The sequence below is a fragment of the Leiobunum rupestre genome, chromosome 9 (assembly GCF_980474605.1).
Source record: "Leiobunum rupestre chromosome 9, qqLeiRupe1.1.hap1, whole genome shotgun sequence".
Classification (NCBI taxonomy): Eukaryota; Metazoa; Arthropoda; class Arachnida; order Opiliones; family Sclerosomatidae; genus Leiobunum; species Leiobunum rupestre.
The window spans coordinates 7,828,027-7,846,022 of NC_143392.1; the positions used below are offsets into that span (position 1 = coordinate 7,828,027).

At 35.6% G+C, this 17,996-nt stretch overlaps 1 protein-coding gene across 1 annotated transcript in view; it reads right to left on the minus strand.

The window, feature by feature from the left end:
• The window catches only part of LOC149926406 (fat-like cadherin-related tumor suppressor homolog), a 108,645-nt gene that overhangs the window by 76,763 nt on the left and 13,886 nt on the right, over positions 1 to 17,996 (minus strand). Inside the window, exons 6-15 of the mRNA XM_090159486.1 lie at positions 16,535 to 16,678; positions 15,208 to 15,333; positions 14,960 to 15,125; positions 13,801 to 13,916; positions 13,545 to 13,734; positions 9,770 to 9,903; positions 8,664 to 8,814; positions 8,469 to 8,602; positions 7,067 to 7,372; positions 3,246 to 3,578 (exon numbers count right to left, since the gene is read on the minus strand). Coding sequence (XP_090015612.1) covers positions 3,246 to 3,578; positions 7,067 to 7,372; positions 8,469 to 8,602; positions 8,664 to 8,814; positions 9,770 to 9,903; positions 13,545 to 13,734; positions 13,801 to 13,916; positions 14,960 to 15,125; positions 15,208 to 15,333; positions 16,535 to 16,678 — 1,800 coding nt within the window. The remainder of the gene's footprint in view (positions 1 to 3,245; positions 3,579 to 7,066; positions 7,373 to 8,468; positions 8,603 to 8,663; positions 8,815 to 9,769; positions 9,904 to 13,544; positions 13,735 to 13,800; positions 13,917 to 14,959; positions 15,126 to 15,207; positions 15,334 to 16,534; positions 16,679 to 17,996) is intronic.

Consider the following 17,996-nt stretch of genomic DNA (forward strand, 5'->3'; position numbering starts at 1 on the left):
CTTTTCGGGTACAAGACTACTCCTTTTTGGGTATAAGACTACTCCTTTTTGGGTATAAAACTACTCCTTTTAGGGTACTAAACGACCCCGTTTAGGGTACAAAACTACTCCTTTTAGGGTACTAAACGACTCCGATTAGGGTACTAAACGACCCCGTTTAGGGTACAAAACTACTCCTTTTAGGGTACTAAACTACTCCTTTTAGGGTACTAAACGACTCCTTTTAGGGTACTAAACGACCCCGTTTAGGGTACAAAACTACTCCTTTTAGGGTACTAAACTACTCCTTTTAGGGTACTAAACGACTCCTTTTAGGGTACTAAACGACCCGTTTAGGGTACAAAACTACTCTTTTAGGGTACTAAACGACTCCGATTAGGGTACTAAGCGACTCCGATTAGGGTACTAAGCGACTCCGTTTAGGGTATAAAACTACTCCTTTTAGGGTACTAAACGACTCCGATTAGGGTACTAAGCGACTCCGTTTATGGTACAAGACTACTCCTTTTCGGGTACAAAACTACTCCTTTTCGGGTAAAAGACTACTCCTTTTAGGGTACTAAACGACTCCTTTTAGGGTACTAAACGACCCCGTTTAGGGTACAAAACTACTCCTTTTAGGGTACTAAACTACTCCTTTTAGGGTACTAAACGACTCCTTTTAGGGTACTAAACGACCCCGTTTAGGGTACAAAACTACTCCTTTTAGGGTACTAAACTACTCCTTTTAGGGTACTAAACGACTCCTTTTAGGGTACTAAACGACCCGTTTAGGGTACAAAACTACTCCTTTTAGGGTACTAAACGACCCGTTTAGGGTACAAAACTACTCCTTTTAGGGTACTAAACGACCCGTTTAGGGTACAAAACTACTCCTTTTAGGGTACTAAACGACTCCGATTAGGGTACTAAGCGACACCGTTTAGGGTATAAAACTACTCCTTTTAGGGTACTAAACGACTCCGATTAGGGTACTAAGCGACTCCGTTTATGGTACAAGACTACTCCTTTTCGGGTACAAAACTACTCCTTTTCGGGTAAAAGACTACTCCTTTTAGGGTACTAAACGACTCCTTTTAGGGTACTAAACGACCCCGTTTAGGGTACAAAACTACTCCTTTTAGGGTACTAAACTACTCCTTTTAGGGTACTAAACGACTCCTTTTAGGGTACTAAACGACCCCGTTTAGGGTACAAAACTACTCCTTTTAGGGTACTAAACTACTCCTTTTAGGGTACTAAACGACTCCTTTTAGGGTACTAAACGACCCGTTTAGGGTACAAAACTACTCCTTTTAGGGTACTAAACGACTGCGATTAGGGTACTAAGCGACTCCGTTTAGGGTATAAAACTACTCCTTTTAGGGTACTAAACGACTCCGATTAGGGTACTAAGCGACTCCGTTTATGGTACAAGACTACTCCTTTTCGGGTACAAAACTACTCCTTTTCGGGTAAAAGACTACTCCTTTTAGGGTACTAAACGACTCCTTTTAGGGTACTAAACGACCCCGTTTAGGGTACAAAACTACTCCTTTTAGGGTACTAAACTACTCCTTTTAGGGTACTAAACGACTCCTTTTAGGGTACTAAACGACCCCGTTTAGGGTACAAAACTACTCCTTTTAGGGTACTAAACTACTCCTTTTAGGGTACTAAACGACTCCTTTTAGGGTACTAAACGACCCGTTTAGGGTACAAAACTACTCCTTTTAGGGTACTAAACGACTCCTTTTAGGGTACTAAACGACTCCGATTAGGGTACTAAGCGACTCCGTTTAGGGTATAAAACTACTCCTTTTAGGGTACTAAACGACTCCGATTAGGGTACTAAGCGACTCCGTTTATGGTACAAGACTACTCCTTTTCGGGTACAAAACTACTCCTTTTAGGGTACTAAACGACTCCTTTTAGGGTACTAAACGACCCCGTTTAGGGTACAAAACTACTCCTTTTAGGGTACTAAACTACTCGTTTTAGGGTACTAAACGACTCCTTTTAGGGTACTAAACGACCCGTTTAGGGTACAAAACTACTCCTTTTAGGGTACTAAACGACTCCGATTAGGGTACTAAGCGACTCCGTTTAGGGTATAAAACTACTCCTTTTAGGGTACTAAACGACTCCGATTAGGGTACTAAGCGACTCCGTTTAGGGTATAAAACTACTCCTTTTAGGGTACTAAACGACTCCGATTAGGGTACTAAGCGACTCCGTTTATGGTACAAGACTACTCCTTTTAGGGCACTAAACGACTTCTTTTAGGGTACTAAACGACTCCTTTTAGGGTACTAAACGACCCCGTTTAGGGTACAAAACTACTCCTTTTAGGGTACTAAACGACTCCTTTTAGGGCACTAAACGACTCCTTTTAGGGTACTAAACGACCCCGTTTAGGGTACTAAACGACTCCTTTTAGGGTACTAAACGACCCCGTTTAGGGTACTAAGCGACTCCGTTTAGGGTATAAAACTACTCCTTTTAGGGTACTAAACGACTCCGATTAGGGTACTAAGCGACTCCGTTTATGGTACAAGACTACTCCTTTTAGGGCACTAAACGACTCCTTTTAGGGTACTAAACGACCCCGTTTAGGGTACTAAACGACTCCTTTTAGGGTACTAAACGACCCCGTTTAGGGTACAAAACTACTCCGTTTAGGGTACAAAACTACTCCTTTTAGGGCACTAAACGACTCCTTTTAGGGTACTAAACGACTCCTTTTAGGGTACTAAACGACTCCGTTTAGGGTACAAAACTACTCCTTTTAGGGTACTAAACGACTCCGATTAGGGTACTAAACGACCCCGTTTAGGGTACAAAACTACTCCTTTTAGGGTATTAAACGACTCCCTTCAGGGTGTTACACTATTCCCTTAAGGGTTCGACAATACACCCTTTAAAGTGTTAAACTACTCCCTTTAAGGTACTAAATTACTGCCTTAAGGGAGCTACACCATACCGGTTGTTAAATCATTCTACATACGGTGTAATATAGCACCGTTTATACACCTTTTCAGGTTTTAAATTTGGGACAAAAAAACCTTGAATGATTAACCCTAAAGAGTGGTTTTTATATATTTTATTCCCTAAATATACCATTAAAAACCCTTTTTTTAAGAGTGTACCGCGGTAAGACCGTGAAATATCTCCCATTGAACCAGTAAAGGTACACGTTTCATTTTAACAGCCAAGACGCGTACTTCTTTGACGAAATGTTTACTTGTTTGAAAAGAAGACCTTACCTCGATTTCTTCCGATCTTTTTTCTAAAGTTAAGGTTTCGGCTTCAGAAGCTCCCACGTACAATCCAACAATAACTAATTCGTAGTTTTTCGCATCTTTCCCTAAATCTCCAGTGAGTTTGACCACTCCTTTGTTCTTATCCAGGGTAAAAATATTTTTTAAATTTGGGTCCATATTGTTCGAATACTGGAAGGTCATTGAAGATGGGAAATTGGTCTCTAATGTCAACACGTCCGTGTCTTTATTTCGATCCGAACTAATTTGTACTATTTGTGACTGTCTTTTGAACAATGGCAATGGCTTTTCTTTGGGTTTGATGATTTTTATTGTAACCTTAAAACGAAAATTCACATTTTAAGTGGAAATTATACCAGAAGTTAATGAAAAGAAGTGATCAGATGCATTGTTCCTACGCGCCACCAAGAAGGTATTTTATTATACTTACGAGGGGAGTACCGGAGGTGTTTATTGCCAATTTTGGTCCAAGTCGGGCGTAATATGAGGTATGAAATTTCCCAAAAGGAGGCGTTGCACTACCCATTCGATTTGCTATGACAACCGAAAATGTTTTTGACCATTTAAAACAAAAATAATAAATAAAAAGTAAATTAATTTTCCTTATTGTAGCCAAAAAATGTTCCAATTTACCAAAATGTAATTAAATTTACTTAAATGTGGTTTGAATTACCCATTTCGTAATTTTCAAATATTTTAAACCGAGAAATTCCCATGTTTTTTTTTAAATGGAGATTTTTTTGGTTTTAAATGATCCAAAACATTTTCGGTTGCCATGGCAAATCGAGTGAGTAGTGCAACGTCTCCTTTTGGGAAATTTCATACCTCATATAGGTCTACATTACGCCCAACTTTGAACAAAATCGTCAATAAACACCTCGGGTACTCCCTTTGTTAGTTAGGTATAGGGGTCGAATATCCCATGGCACTAGAAAGGTAAGGAAAAACGCCACCGGGTGGCGCTTCAAAGGTTTAGGGAATCATTGAGATATCGAGCTGATTTGATTTTTTTAAGGGAAAAGGCTTAATTTTCGAGAATGAGGATAATAGGCCTTTCTATAAAGTAGCATTTGCGTTATTGTTTTGATGTTACTACTGCGTCAAGGGTGACGTATTAATGACGTTTTTCTACGAAAAGCCCAGGGGAGGGTCAAAATTCTTAGAAGGAATTCTTCTCTTGAGAAGAGTTCTTCGCGAGAATTTTTCCCACCGTAAGAACTCGCTAGAAAGCGTCAAATGTAAAAAGATTCTTCTAAAGATGGCGGCTTACGAGAATGCCACGAACGTTGTAAACTAAGCCTTTGGCAATACATATTTTTTACACGATTTAACTACAATTATATATGAAGGAAGAAAACATTTTATTTTTAATTTAAAAGGAAATATTTCATCGGAAATTAACTTAACATTCGGTTTTCTCTTAAATTCATTTTCACCCACAAAAATATCATAATGTTTATTTTCTTCATCATCTAAACTGATAAGAATATTAGCTGCCATTTTTATTTATAATTTCCCCTTTTTTGACCAAGATTACGTCACTTCCTATGAGAAGGACCGTCAAAATTTTGAGAAGTGAGAATTATCACTATCAAAGGAAGAATTCTTCAAATTATGTAAAATCAACGATTTGGGTACATTTGTTCGAATTTCATTCGTCCGAACGGTGGTACAAATGTCCGAATGATCATTTGTCCGAATGCCGGAAAGCAGGATCGTATGTCCGAAAACGTATTTCATTTGCCCGAAAAATTTATCACAACTTTTGTTGGTGATTTAGTCGTTCAATTTATGTTAACTTTACTGGCGAATTTCATTTGTTCGAATAATCATTTGTCCGTTTTTTCGAACATTAGGAATTGGTTGTTTTTTTTAAATATTGTTATTATAAGAAAATAGTAACATTAACGTGAACCTAACCTAACCTAACCTAAAATATCCACAACATTCAACGCAATTCCCACTTACTATATCGGCCAAAGGAAAAATGGACATAATAGGATAAAATTATTAGACATTATAAAAAATCCGGACCAAAAAAAACAGCAATAATAAATACTAATTTAGCGACAGAATTCGGACAAGTGATGCTACCGATTCGGACGAATGAAACAAACAAGTTGTCCAATTCGAACAATTGAAACATTTGTTAATTCGGCGGTTCGGTCGATTGAAATTCGAACATTTGTTAATTCGGCGGTTCGGTCGATTGAAATTCGAACATTTGTTCCACCGTTCGGACGATTGAAATTCGAACAAATGTACCTACCCCAAATCAACGAGGAACCCTGTTTTTAAGTATAAACTGAACTTCTACGTATTTCGTGACGAATGAGTTACATAAAAACAAGTTCAGCGAACGTAGCTTTTTTTATGGAAAGGCCTATTGGGACCAAGGCTATAAAAAGTCTATACATAGTCATTCTCCCGATTAATATATTTATATCTACAAGTTTAACCACGTTTAACTGAATCTATGGTTGGTTATCGCTAGTTACGGTAATAAATAAATCGTAGAGGGTGTTACAGCTAGGAGCAAAGAACACAGCACCCCACACAAGGAGAACGCAATCCGTCAAAAGTCGCGCATTTTCATGTGTACATTATTAATTGGTTATACGCATTAGCGCCTGCTGCCGTCAGAAGGGGAAAATTCCGAAATAGTTGATTTTATAAAATAAAAAGTGGTCTTGCCCAACTTGTTAAAATGTGGCTTTTACGTCACAAGACATAGCTTTATTAGTATATTTTGCGCACGAGCGATTTGCACGCGCCTTAGAAAAAGCTATATTCCTCTGGCGACTGTAGCGCGCGCTAGTAGGCTTGTGAAAGTAAGACACTGTGACGTAAGAGCAACATTTAAATCAGAAGGCCACGTTAGTTTATAAAAAGAACTATTGTCTTCCCCCTTTCCGTAAAACATTCAGCGTAAAGGTTCGTCCAATGAATTTTTAACACAACACCGCGTTAGCGTGTTTAAAGGCTAGCTGCGTTCTCCTTGTGTTTGTTGCCCCTAGGTGTTACTAAGTTAGTAGAAGATTTTTCAATTTAGTTCATATTCCCTCTAAACGCCTGCCGCAGAGAGAATCCCAAGCTTAGGAACCAGGGCCGTCTTAAGACCTTTTCGGGCCATGGGCTAAATTATTTCTTAAGACCTTTGCGATCCCCAATGGTCAGCCTTTGTATGTCCGTTTTCTAAACTCAACTACACAATAATCAAACCAAAGCTTTTAATTTCAAAAGTATAACATAGTCCTACTGAAAATAAGATTTTTACTGACAGTGACTCACTGTTTGGTTTTAGAAGTTGTTGGTACCGTATGATTCGCGATGTGGCAATGAGTCAAATTACTTTAGACGTAACTAAAAGATACATAATATTAAATGAGTATAAATAATATTTTATTAACTAATCGCTTATCCCTAGAATAGAGGCGGTATGGATGGCCTTTCCGGGGCCCCCAAACTGGCTGGAGGCCCTGGGCTGTAGCCCACTTAGCCCATGCCTTAAGACGGCCCTGTTAGGAACGTCTTTTCATTAACTTCTGCCAGGAATCCATACCTCTACTAGGAATGCTTATCGCGGCAGATTTTCGTCTCGATGTGGCTGACGGTTTTCTTTTTTTTTGACGTCACTATGTTAACTTAACAAACAACAATGTGAGAGGGGAGCGCGCGCAGAGGAGATTTTTTCCCTCGTAGTCGTCAGACTGATCTCATCATACGCGAGACGGCAAGATAAGCATTCCAAGTAGAGATATGGATTCCCGCTTCTGCTTATACTGGTTCCAAATACAAGAACTTACCTTGGTTTTTTCCGTTCTTTTTTCCGACTTCAAGAATCCGGAAATAAATAAGTCGCAACTGTCACCGACCTTCTCTAAACTGCCCGTCAGTTGGACCACTCCGCTGTTCTTATCCAGACTGAAAATATTTTTGATATTTTCGTCCATTTCGTCCGAATACTCGAAAGTCGCCAATGATTGGAAATTGGTTTCTAAAGCGAACAAATCCTCATTTTTTGCCTGATCTGCCGAAATTTGTACAACTTTTCTTTGCGTTTGGAACAGAGGTAACGGTTTCAGTTTCGGTGTCACTACTCTGATGTCAATCTAGTATTATGAAAAACGTTCAATATATATATATATATATATATATATATATTTATACAATTTGAAAAGTAAGTATAGTTTTGCATACAACCCTATTAGGGAAAAATGTACGTTATGGAATGGGGTAGCTGTAGTGGAAACACCTTCCCTATAGAGTGGTATGTACTTTAGCGCAAGTGGCGGCTCCAAAACAAACCACTTTAATGATTTTTTGTCGTACACCGAAAACGGCTCCGTAAATTATCGCCCCTTTTGGTTTTAATTAAAATATTTTAATTAAATTTAATATAAGTTAATTAATTTTAATACACTAGTTTTTATAAAATAATCTTTATTGGTACATTTTTATTAATTTTAATAAATCAATTTAAATTGATAAATATTAAATAATTAATTTTAATTAATTAATTTGGATTGATAACTTTCGATTGATAAATTTGGATTGATTAATTTTAATTTTAATTGATTAATTTTAATTTTAATTGATTAATTTTAATTTTAATTGATTAATTTTAATTTTAATCGATTAATTTTAATTTTAATTGATTAATTTCAATTTTAATTGATTAATTTTAATTGATTAATTTTGATTGATTAATTTAATTGATTAATTTTAATTGATTAATTTTAATTGATTAATTTTAATTGATTAATTTTAATTGGCTAATTTTAATTGATTCATTTTAATTGATTCATTTTAATTGGCTAATTTTAAATGATTAATTTTAATTGTTTAATTTTAATTGACTAATTTTAATTGACTAATTTTAATTGACTAATTTTAATTGATTAATTTTCATTTTCATTGATTAACTACTGGTAATTTTTGTAAATATGACTAGCAGCATAAGTAACATAATAAATAAGAGTATGACACCTTGCTAAATAATTTGCTACATCCTTCCTTAGTAACTTAGAAATAGCTACACTATCCCATTCTCGTCTATGATTTTTTTGAAACTCTGCACTCCCGCCTGCCTTCATACTAGGTTTAACTCACTGGCGACATCAATGGAGCCGTCGCGTTACTACACTAGAGCCGCCAATTGCCTTAAACGCTTAAGGAGTAAGCCGCACTGAAGAATATATAACGTACTTTCGTAGTATCAATATCATCATTTAAGGTCGCTTCTATTGAAAAACTATAATCAGTTTTTTCCGGTTTTTTCGCAAGCGATATTTTCCCGGTGCTCTTATCGAAAACTAAATCGTCGGAATCCGGAGATAGTTCTGAAAACAATTTCATTAATTAATAAATAATTAATTATATTCGATAATTAGCAGGTCTTACCTATTTTGGTGTACGTAACTCCAACTTCCAACGGAGTTAACTCGAAAATGGGTTCATTAAGAACGGTATCACTCCAAATATCCAAATTATAATTTTTTCTCGCGAATAATGGTTTTTGTATGGTTTTCACGGTCACCACTTCAAACGTGAGCTAATTCGGTTACAAGTTTCATTAATATTAACTCGGTATTAACTTTGATTCGATTTAATTATGTAGGTTTAAGGATGGAACCATAGGGTATATTCCCGTTGGATAGAATTCTATTGGCTCGAATTCCCGATGGATCGAATCAAAAAATATACTTTCCCAATTGATCGAATTCTAATTTCGCAATCCCTTTGGGTCGAATCCCATTTATTCGAAATTCGATATAATGCAAAGGTCAATAAAGAAAGCAATATAAAATTGAAATCTGTCTATTTCGTTAGGTTAGGTTAGGTTAGGTTAGGTAAAGGTTAGGTTAGGTTAGGTTAGGTTAGGTTAGGTTAGGTTAGGTTAGGTTAGGTAAGGTAAGGTTAGGTTAGGTTAGGTTAGGTTAGGTTAGGTTAGGTTAGGTTAGGTTAGGTTAGGTTAGGTTAGGTTTCATGCTTTCACTTGTGAGCAAACAAAATGTCGGTCGAATGGGACAGTCGGTCGAATGAGAACCGACCCAATGGACCAAAAACAACCATAGTTGTTAATAAGTATGTGAAAAAAGTATGACCTTTAATCGGTAACTCATATTCCTCAAGAAAGGTAACGAGAGACGAATATATCAAATGACACGAAGAAAAGTTTCATGACCCTCTAAAGTCCTTCATTTGGTATTAACGCAATCCCAATTAGGCTTAGTTTTTAGCTACTTTTCCCAATTATTTTATTTTATTTTTTTGGCATGTTTCGAAGATGACACCACATATAGCTGAAACATCTTCAATTACCCATTATTTTTAGAGGACCCTTCCCAATCTTGCTAGCAGCCTCTGGACTGGGTCCAAGGAAAAGATTCGCTCGGTTGAGTTGAAATTAATTGGAAAATCGATTAGAACGCGTCCCCCAAAAGTTTCCGCGAAATATTTGGAAATATGTCGACCAAAAAAGGCGTTCGAGAGAAGGCTCTTCTTACTTGAATCTTGCTGGAAGTGGCGGTCAATTTTCCTTCTCTCCTAACATTGATTTCCGTTTCCAAAGTCTTCGTGGATTCGGGAATTTCACGTGCCAAGTAAATAGTGTCTTTTTCCAGACGGAGGAGATCGTTTGCTAAAAATAGAACGAAAGTGAGAGAAGGAAACCAGAAAACGACCACGCTTTAGATCCATCGATATATTTGACCTTAGTTTTCGCTTCTAAAATGATGAAATTGGTCGGAAAATGTGCCTTTAAACAACGAAAGGTCTTTCCGAAACTATAGGTGGAAACAGAAGTACATATAATGTATATCTTTATCAGAGGTGACTTTACCCCCAATTTACAAGATTGCAATTTTGAAGGTCAAGATCATTTCTATATTAACTATAACTAGTTTTATGATAAGATTTTAGTTTATTTTCGAGATAAATATTTTGGATATTTTAAATATCTACATTTTCAAGGTCAAGATAGTTAGTTTCAAGGTCAAGATAGTTAGTTTCAAGGTCAAGATAGTTAGTTTCAAGGTCAAGATAGTTAGTTTCAAGTTCAAGATAGTTAATTTCAAGGTCAATATAGTTAGTTTCAAGGCCAGATATTAAGTTTCAAGGTCAAGATATTTAGTTTAAATGTCAAGATAGTTAGTTTCAATGTCAAGATATTTAGTTTCAAGGTCAAGATAGTTAGTTTAAATGTCAAGATAGTTAGTTTCAATGTCAAGATATTTAGTTTCAAGGTCAAGATATTTAGTTTCAAGGTCAAGATAGTTAGTTTAAATGTCAAGATAGTTAGTTTCAATGTCAATATATTTAGTTTCAAGGTCAATATAGTTAGTTCCAATGTCACGATATTTAGTTTCAAGGTCAATATAGTAGGTTTCAAGGTCAATATAGTAGGTTTCAAGGCCAAAATAGTTAGTTTCAAGGTCAATATAGTAGGTTTCAAGGCCAAAATAGTTAGTTTCAAGGTCAAGATAGTTAGTTTCAAGGTCAAGATAGTTAGTTTCAAGGTCGAAATCTCAATTTGGGCACGACTCCCAAGAATGCATCTATATCTCAAAATATGTACCTTCGGAGAAACGTGCACCGAATCACGACCAGGGTTGGACATAAGGCACTTGTCACGGCATTTGACTACTAAAATAAATGCTCTGACTAGTAAAATTAATCGAAATCTGGTGGCTCACTAGTCAATTTGACTAGTGAAAAATTTACCTAAATATTCATAAACAGGCCCGGACTGGCCATAGGGCAGATCGGGCAAATGCCCGATGGGCCGGTGTGGTCAAAGGGCCGTGAGGCCATCTAGCCAGCATGACAATGTAGTGTTTTTGTGGGAAGTAGGGGCCGACGTTTCTAAAATGCCCGGGCCGGTTTTAGGTCCCAGTCCGGACCTGTTCATAAATAATGGTGAATATGGCGTATCATAAATTCATCATTCATCAATCCCATTACATTTAAAACAAATAGTGAGCGGCCAATGTCATGTAACTCAAGTGATAATAAATTCCTATTTGAATTCTGCCGGGTAAAGCTAAATGTTGGCTGTCCTTCTTGTTTTTATACCCCATTTTTACCCCCACTAGTCAGTGAGTTCTAAAATAAATTAAGATAGGAGGCTCACTAGTCAGGCTGACTACTAAAAGAAATATCCTTATGTCCAACCCTGATCAGATGTTTAAACTCAGGGAATTAGTAGACCTTACCGTAACTTGAAAATTATTAATATGAAAAGTTAGGCTGGACTATCGTTTTGCCATGGAAACCGAAAATGTTTAGAAAACACAAAATAAACGTTTTTCTACGTGATTTGCATGGGAAAAAAAATTAAAAAACTAAAATTTTTAAAAAATATAAAAAATTGTAATTTTTTTAATTTTTGGGTATTAGAGACTATTTTTGGGTGAATGCGACCAAATTATGGTAAATTCCAATCCATTAAAGTAAGTTCAAGTAATTGTGAATAAATGTTATTAAAAGTAATACAATTCAATTGACTAAATTGGACAAAGCTTAATCAGTTGTATAAATACTAGAAAATTAAGAAAAAAATGAATATAAATCAAGGATAATACGCATTAAATTCGGTGAGATAAAGTTAGGTAAATGGCGACTTATTTGGGTTTATTCGACAAAATTGGACCAAGTCGACTAAGCAGTGAAAATATGGTAAGCTCGATAAATGCAAATAAATTATGTAATATCGAAAAAGGTGGATAAATTTAAACTAATTTGGGCAAATTCGAATACATTGGCGAAAATATGAAAAAAGTAAGATAAATTCGAGATAAATAGGCAAGACCCAGTACAGTTGGCTAATCGCTAACTAATTGGGGTACTTTTCAATTAGATCTGGGGTATTTTAATTAATTTTTGGAAAATGCATTGCATTTGCGAACTGCGAATTTATACTGTAGAGCTGAAATCCAATGAAATAGTTGATGTTAATTAATCAGGTAACCCAAATACGTCGCAATTAACCTAATTTTATTTTACCGAATTTAACTCGTATTTTCTTTAATATATTAATATTTTTCTTTATTTACCAGTATTTACACAATTGATAAAACTTTGTCCAATTTAGTCGAACGAACCAAACATTATTTAGATTTATCTTACTTAACTTACTGAATTTTACTCGTATTCAACTCAAATTATTCGAATTTACCAGAATTTTCAGTACTTTTCGGTTTTTACCAATTTTTTGAACTTGGTCCAATTTAGTCAAAATTACTTAAATAAAATTGGATTTTGTTACTATTAATAACATGTATTCCCAAATACTTAATTGTTTTGAATTTACCCTAGTCTGCTCGGATTTACCCAACGACAGGCCGGTTAATTCACCCAAAAATAGTATCTATTACACAAAAAGTCAAAAAAACAATTTTAATTTCATTGTTTTAACACATATGATTTTCCCATGCTAAATCCCATAGAGAAAATTGTTGTCAAAAACATTTTCGGTTGCCATGGCCAAAAGATAGCCAGGCTTAGCTTTTCCCATTGGGAAATTCCAAGTTACGTGGTCTACTAATTCCTAGAATTTAAACAAAAGCAGTGGGTTACACCTCGGGGCGTCTCCTTGTAAGTACTTTACTAGTATTATATACTTCTAATTTTACCATACGTTGTTCACGGTGTCGCAATAACTATGGAATTATTATTCAAAATCTTATCAGTTTTCGAAGCCTTCTCGATAATGTTTTATCAAAAGTGTTATTTTGAATATCCTTTAATATAATTTTAAAACGGGTAACTAATTAAAGCTAGTGTTCGGAATTGTTTATTCATTATCCACAAATTTTCCGATTTATTTAAAAAACGTTGGGAAAAAGAATATCATTTTAACTTATTTAATTATGTTTTTTTACGCAACCAAGAATGTATTTGAATAAATGTGGTATTTATTTAAATAATTGTTAGTTTTATTTAAATAATAGGCTTATTCACTATCGATTATTTAAACATTTTACAATTTTTATTCAACTATTGGTAATTTAAATAAATATTATTTAAATATAGCCGAGCTTATTTTATTCATGGATAAAAATTAATCGACTGCCGAACACTAATTAGAGCGATAAATTACCAAGGGCGTATCCAGGATTTTATTTCAGGGGGGGTTTGAGGGAAAGTTTCAAGGGGGGGGAGTGCTGACGGAAGTTTCACTGTTTTTTATTAGGCACCCCCCCCCCGGTCATCAGCATTTCGGGGGGGGTTGAACCCCCAAACCCCCCCCCCCCCTTAAATACGCCCATGTAAATTACTCACGCTTCGATAAAGTGACAATCTCGTTTTTATATTTTTCGACAATTTCGAGCTGGTAAAGTTTGTCGTTTGGTTTTGATCTTCGAAGAATTTGGATTCGTTGTTGAAAATACAACTCTTTCGGAGCTGGTAGGTGAATTTGGAAGGTAATCGCTGCCAAAGCCCATTTGTTTTTATTGTCAATTTGAGTCGCCTGCAAATGTTTCAAATCACATTATAACGTCTTTACACTCGATGATAGAGCCTCGACATGTTGTACCTTTATCAGTAAACTGACAGATTTCTGCTCGAAAAATGTCTTATCCACTTTACGCAGAGATAAATTTTGGTCAGCGTCAATTGTGAAATATTCAGCCCATTTAGGATTTTCTCCATCTACGTTAACAATTTATTATCAATATATCATAACATATTAATGTAATGTGTGTACATTTTAATTTTAAATGTCCATAAAAACTTGTCTAGGTTAACGGTAATAGTTAGTGTAGGGAGCTGTTGACTCGATCGCGTGGCTTTGCCACCACCCTCCTACGCATTGTAACCCGGCCACCTGAATTAAGGGCTTCAAAAGTCGCATGATGACTTAGGCCTAAGGTGGTGCCTTGGGTATTAGCCTAGCTGATTATTATTATGATTATTATATACAGGATGTTTCAAAAGGTTATGCAAACATTTTAAGGAGTTGTAGGGAGTGAGTTGAGAGGTATGCCTGTTTTCCCCATTTTCCTACGATGAGTTAAAAGAGCGCCAGAACTAAAATTTGACGTGGAACACTTTTATAAGTGAAACCATTTTTGTATCTTTAATGATTTTCGAGATAAATTTTAAATGACCTTGAAGACGTGGTTCAAGGTCATTAAAATTTTCCGTTTCAAATGTCCCCTTGCACGATTTACGCGACCTAAAAATTTCAAATACGTACTAAAATCAAATTTTTGATTATTAGAACTGTATCGATATTTTGTTTACACGCTATCAAAAGTAGCATAAGACGCAAAAGTGTGTCAGCTGTACCTTCGCAACTATTAAAATTTCTAGTGAGACCTAGTCACACTATAGGCTACATAACCTACTAGTTGGAATTGTACTAGCAACATTATAATTAGTCTACCGTAGACATACGTTCTAAAACGCCTCACTCGGCGGCGCTGGAGTACCTCGATTTTCATGACGTATTTTCCAACCCCCTTCATTTTCCTTTTTTACTTTGCGGTAAACCCTCACTAACTACTATACCGTTCTGACATACTTTTGGGTCTTATGCTACTTTTGACGCTATAAACAATTCATAACGATTTTTACTAAACATTTGATCAGTGACCTTTAATCTTTACCCACAAACTAATAGGACAGAAACGAAGTCGGTTCACTGTCTGAGCATATTTCTAACTCAATTATAGGCTCACGATTGTACGTACCACGGGGTGAGACCAATTCGTACGTTAGTTTCTGGTTGATTTGAATATCTTGATCAAAAGCGTGTATTTTTGTTCTCGGTCTTAGTTTCTTAATTTCGTATCTGCTTCCAATATCAGTGCCCACAGTCGTAGACTTATCTTCCTTGACCAAAATGACGCCATTCAGCTGCGTTATACAAAAAAAAAAACAAAAAAGCATCAAATCGAAACCACCTTTCTCAACGGTACACCTTGTTTTTATCCATTACGTCTTCCTCGAAGTACAGGTCACCGTTATAATTTTGTTCTTCGAAAACAGGATCTAACATGTCAAGAGGAGTCACTTTGATTGTGACAGTTGCTTCTGATGTTAGCGCGCCTGATGGTGAGTTATCCTGCGAAAACAAACAATTTTTTAGGTGGCCGTAGTTTTTATTTTTTATAGGTAGCGATTCGCCAATTGCGTACAGAAAAACAAACATCGATAGCGAAGACCTTAGAGGTTCAATTTTAATGATTTAATTTACGCTAGACGGCGCTAATTAAAATCTTTTGGCGGGGAGGGAACAAATATTTACTTATTTATTACAAAAACCACTTCTAACACTATTTTCGAACGATATTTTTTTAAAACCAAAAGTTCAACTCGCGGGAAAAAAAAGTCGACTTAAAAAGAAATATGAAAAAAAAATATTAATGATTTTTACCGCCATTTACCAAGATGGCTGAAGTAAAATAAAGTTTTTAGGTGTACGTGAAAATTTTGATTTATTATATTTTATGACGTTTTAATAATAACATACAAATTATACACCTTGTTTTACGCTACATTTTAAGCTCTATATCAAAGCATTCGGTTTGGTAGAACTCGAATTAGCCGTTTTTTGAATTATTTTGGTGCCCATTTTCTAAGATGGCGAAAATATAATCAACGGGTGAATGTGGGAGATCTCACTGTACTAAAATATATCAAAAACCTTTCTAAATATTTCAATTTGACTAATTTTGGTCTGAAGTTCCTGAATTAACTGATGGCACCATCTTCTAAGATTTCAAAATCTACCTCTAATGGCGTCACCTCCGCGAAAGGATCTTCTCCCTTGACAATAGGCCTTTCTATAAAGTAACATTGGCCATCTTGTTTTGCGCTGCTGCTGCGTCACGGGTGACGTATCGATGACGTTTTATTACGAAAAGCCCTGGACATAAGCGAGGCACCCTGTTTTGAAGCATAAACTGAACTGAACTGAACTTCTACGTATTTCGTGACGAATGAGCTACATAAAAACAAGTTCAGCCAGCGTAGCTTATTTTATAGGCTTCGTGCGTAGGTGAAATTTTAGTCTTAAGTATCGCCGCCTACCGACCGAATTTTAAATTTAATATATGAAAGATGTCTGCTCGTTCCAAATTATCTCTGCGCAACAGCTGAAAGTTCAACCGAAAAACAGAGACATTAAAAATCGTCTGCTATTTCTTCACATATTTAGTTGACGGATAATAAGGCAGATGGCGCTATATTTCCTAAGCTCGAAGGCTATAGAGAGGCCTATTGTGTATCGGTCTATTTTCTAAAGATGTAAAAATGTAATTTACCGTGGCGAAGAGCGTCAAAGTGTAGTGACCATTCTTTGGCATGATATTAACGTTTTGCGTTTGAAGCTGAACTTTTATTGTTCGAACCTTCGAAGTACTTATGTCTTCTTGTACCAATTTGAAAGCGTCGTTTTCATTTCCCGCCTATTGTCGTACGAAATTGATTACTTATTTATTTCCTTTGGCGGTAAACGCCACTAGGAGTCGGACATTTGGAATAAAACGCACGGGATTTGTAAATCCAATGCATCATAAAAATCACAGATTTGTGCATTTTGATATTGGTTTTTTCTTCTATTTTGTCGATTTTTCAAAAATTTACCGTTGAAATACGCGGATTTATATTTTTTGGTAAATTTGCACATTTTTCTTTTGCATTTCGTGAATTTTCCTCAAATATTTTCCGGATTCGGGGATTTTTCTAAAAGCCAACTGTATTAAAAAAAACAAACTTAAGTTTTCAAAAAATACAATTCTATTTTTTCAAAATTCCAAGTGTATTTTTTCAAAAACCCAACTGTATTTTGAAATCAAATCCAACTGTATTTTTTCAAAAATCAACCTGTATTTAAAAAAAAAAAACATTTTTTTTTAAACCAATCCAACTGTATTTTTTAAATAAATCCGAATGTATTTTAAAACAAATTCAACTATATTTAAAAAAAAAAACCGCATTTTTTGTAAAAAACAAAGGATTTGCATTTTTTCGTGAATTTGTGGATTATTTTTCGGTTTTATGGAATTCTGATATGGGAATATTTATCGGTATTTGTGGATTTTTCAAAAATCCATCCGTATTTGTGTGTGAATTTTTCTGTGAGTGTACGCTAAAGTAAATATTGGGGAGAAAGTCTTGCACTGCCCCCTTCTTGTAGCTTCCACTGTGGTTGCTAGGCTTTTAAACGGACTGGAGAACATTTGAATCAGAAAGCCTTTTTCTTAAAAAATAGTGCTCCTCTAGAGGCTTCTGGGTAGGTATTTGAAGCGAGTGATTTTCTTCGTGGCATCCGCTTCGTTTGTCCAGTACTCGCGGGTCGACTGTGTTGTGTAGATTCGTTTCATTGTTTATAGTACATTTTATTTTTTAGCTTATTATAAGTATTAACATACGTAACATAATTATCCATAAGTATGCCACTAGCTCTATTTCTTCACTAACGGTTTGTTTCACAGATATTGCGTCATCCGTACCCTACGTCATATTTGACGTCATGGAATCTCAAATGCCGATTATGCTGTCGCTCAATTAGCTCTACGTCTGATAAACCGACGGCCATTATTTTAGTAAACAAACCGGTTTGAAAAACCAAGGCTTACGAGCTAAAATGAACTACAATATATTGTCAAGTGCGGTTAATGCAATTAATAAAGTTTTCGGAGACTCAAGTTCTAAAATAAATTTGCATTGTCAAATAAAAGAAACAGGTTTATTCAAAAAATTGTTGAAATTCAGGTTGAGTTT